Source organism: Aedes aegypti, chromosome 2 (assembly GCF_002204515.2).
Source record: "Aedes aegypti strain LVP_AGWG chromosome 2, AaegL5.0 Primary Assembly, whole genome shotgun sequence".
Lineage (NCBI taxonomy): Eukaryota > Metazoa > Arthropoda > Insecta > Diptera > Culicidae > Aedes > Aedes aegypti.
The window spans coordinates 270,689,361-270,692,406 of record NC_035108.1 but is presented as its reverse complement, the minus strand read 5'-3'; the positions used below and the strand labels follow the sequence as shown (position 1 = coordinate 270,692,406).

Here is a 3,046-nt window from a genome sequence, read left to right as displayed (position 1 = left end):
CTCGGTGGAAAACTCGAAAATAATGTGTGAGTCAGACGCACGAATCACGAGTTGTAACAAATGTATAAAGATGCGAATATTATTAGGCGCTTGAAATTCGACAGAATACAGTGGGCTGTTTACGTAGTGTGAATGTCGGAAGAAAATTGCGGAAATAATATTCAGCAGGGAACCAAGTAGAGGTTGGCGACTTCGTGGAAAACCACTAATACGCTGGCTGTACGCAGTGGAAGAAGACCTGGTGTCCCTAAACGTTAGGGGTAACTGTGCCCAAGACCGACTAAGATATAATAAGCCCGGCAATGGCGTGACGCTGTAGCCATCAAGATGTCAAGGTAGGTAGATGGTACTAAAAGTTTGAAAACAGCTCTAGTAAATAGTTTTGAAACTAACAAATCATATTGTCATTGAACTAGGAGTTTTGAACCTGTTTTAGATTCAATTTATTTACATAGAGTAAGGTGGGGCAAAAGTTCGACCTTAGTGGTATAATCAAAGTTTCCAGGAAAACAAAAGCAGTTAAAACAAAACAAATACCATACAGTGAACCGTGAACATATTGGCTATAATTTTGCTGAACAAACTTGTGTCAAAATATTTACCCATTTTTAGTTATAACAGTTGTCTTATTCGAACTTTTGCCCCACCGGTGGGGCAAAAGTTCGCTGGCTAAAACACAAAATATCGATCCTTTTATGATAGGCATACTTTACACCAGCCATAAACTTAAGTTTGACAAAAAATACACACTAAATTTTCATAAAAAAATTGCCCAAAACCGCAGTTTTTGGCAAAACTATGTGGATAAAAATAGCAGTTTTTCACAAAACTATGTGGATATGTAAAATTTTGGTGACAATTTTCACACGATCAGACAAATTTAACTGAATTTGAAGATAATATGTGGATTTTAGGCAATTTGCAAATTTTTCCGTGAGTTCATACATGGGTCGATTTTTGCCCCGTTGATTCGAACTTTTGCCCCACTATGGGCCAAAAATTGTTTTCAAGCATCTATGCAAAAACTAATACAGCTCAAAGCAATCTTCTGATAGGCCTAGAAACGCCCTTACATAAAATATTGAAAAAGGTTTTATCTTCAATTGGTTCCATGCAACGAAAGTTTGACCAAAAATTACAATATTCACGTTGAAAAACAACAAATAGCCATAACTTTTTCAAATCTCAATCGATTTTTATGATATTTGGATTGGAAGTCTCTTATTTAAATAGCATTCGAACTACCATAACATTTATAAGATTTGTTTTGAATTGAGCTGGAAATCTTAAAAAGAAACTCTTACCCCACTCGAATTTTTGCCCCACTTTACTCTACTTATAAATTTGGAGCGCCAAGTCAAACAAAGCGAAGAAAATAAGAATTCAGTAAAAATCTAGTGAACCCACTGCAAATGGTCAAAGTACGCGAAAAAGTTTAAATTTTATCGATTATTTTTTTGATTTATCATAGCATTGGACTTAAGCCTAGGTCAGTATTGGAAAACAATTAAATTGAAATGTGCGTTCCTAGTAACGCAAACGATGAAAATTTTGCGCCGTCCGAAAAGCAGCTCCAAGAAACGCAAAGCCTTTGCCACTTCAAACGAATGTGAAATGAACAGAAAATATAAATACAACACACCATAGTTAAGCAATCACCATTTCACTTTTGACTGTTGTAACCATCGCAAGCACCTATATTCAAAAACCCACCGAACCAACATCGGAACGCAATGAAGGTAAAACGCTCATCACCCACGCCGGGAGTTGGTTTCGGTCTGTCGATGCTAATATTGAGTTTCAATTTGCTTCCGTTTGAATTCGCAGTGCATGCTCGTACTGCTCGTATTTGCAGTCGGTTGGAATTCCGGAGACGCTGGAAAATCAGTTTCGCAGAAAAAGCGAGAACTTCCTTCTGGGACTAGCGAAACGGTCGAGTCGTCCCACATCTTTGATACCCAATCTCCGGAAGTCAACCACTGGGGCAACAAACAGTTCAAGGAGGTTACCATCACCAAAAACGTCCCGGTGCCGTTTCCTGTTAAAGTCGAAAAGCACGTGGCCGTCCCGGTGAAGATTCCGTTCCCGGTAGCAATCCAGAACAAAATTCCGATCGTGGTGGAGCGAAAGGTTCCCATTTATGTCGAGAAGCCAGTGCCAGTGCAAGTGGATCGGCCAGTGCCTTACCCGCTGCCGATTGAAGTGCCAGTTTTTCACAGGGTCGCCGTAGAAGTGCCCAAACCTTACCCGGTTCATGTGCCAGCGCCCTATCCAGTGTACATTCAGAAACCTCTGTTCGTTGAACAGTCGAAGAAGTCCAAACGCGTCAAAAAGAATACAGTGAAAGTGTATAGGTACAAATAAACTCTTTGACAGAATTTTCAAGTCATGTGCAATTTAATGAATTAGTGTAGATATTTATTTGATACTTAGGATACAAATTTAATATGAAGAACTACGCGTCATTTTAATTATTTTCAAAGTGCTAGTATTAAAAAAGAATTCGACGCTAAGCAGTCTGGTTTATTTTGAATGCATCTCGTGTACTGAATATTATAATATAGTGCTAATATAAAAACATGCTTTACGCGAACGGAAATCCAGTTTAAATTACGTGTTGATTTATTAAAGGAGTAATAATAATCATCGTACGTTGAAAAACCTTGGATCTCAGACAAGCTTGCCGTAGTATGCCGTCTTCGACTATTTTTCTAAGACTGATTTTACTTTTCTAAAGTGAGCCAATTGAATTTAAGTTTTAAGAAATAAAACCAAGCTCTTATACTAGACTTTTCAATCTTAAATTATATATTGCTCGTTTAGTAGGATCTAAAGTGTCATGAAATCAGTAACATCAAGTTCCTACACAAAACCAACACCTAATACAAAAATTGTATAATATCATTGTATATACAGAAAATTCAAAGCTTTCTTGAAGAAAACGTTAGATTTCAATACTAATGCTGAATTAGAATCTCGCATTTTCTGTATATGTACTGGTATTTGTAAGATTTTTGTATTGAAATTATACATCCAGAGGCTTTAT

The 3,046-nt window shown here is 37.2% G+C and overlaps 1 protein-coding gene across 1 annotated transcript; it reads left to right on the top strand.

Moving 5' to 3' along the window:
• The first annotated feature begins 1,285 nt into the window (after positions 1 to 1,285).
• LOC5577783 lies at positions 1,286 to 2,789 on the top strand. Its single transcript, XM_001663505.2, has 2 exons — positions 1,286 to 1,739; positions 1,828 to 2,789. Exons 1-2 carry the CDS (start codon positions 1,734 to 1,736, stop codon positions 2,362 to 2,364), a joined length of 543 nt encoding a protein of 180 aa, XP_001663555.2. The 5' UTR covers positions 1,286 to 1,733; the 3' UTR covers positions 2,365 to 2,789.
• The last annotated feature ends 257 nt before the right edge of the window (positions 2,790 to 3,046 follow it).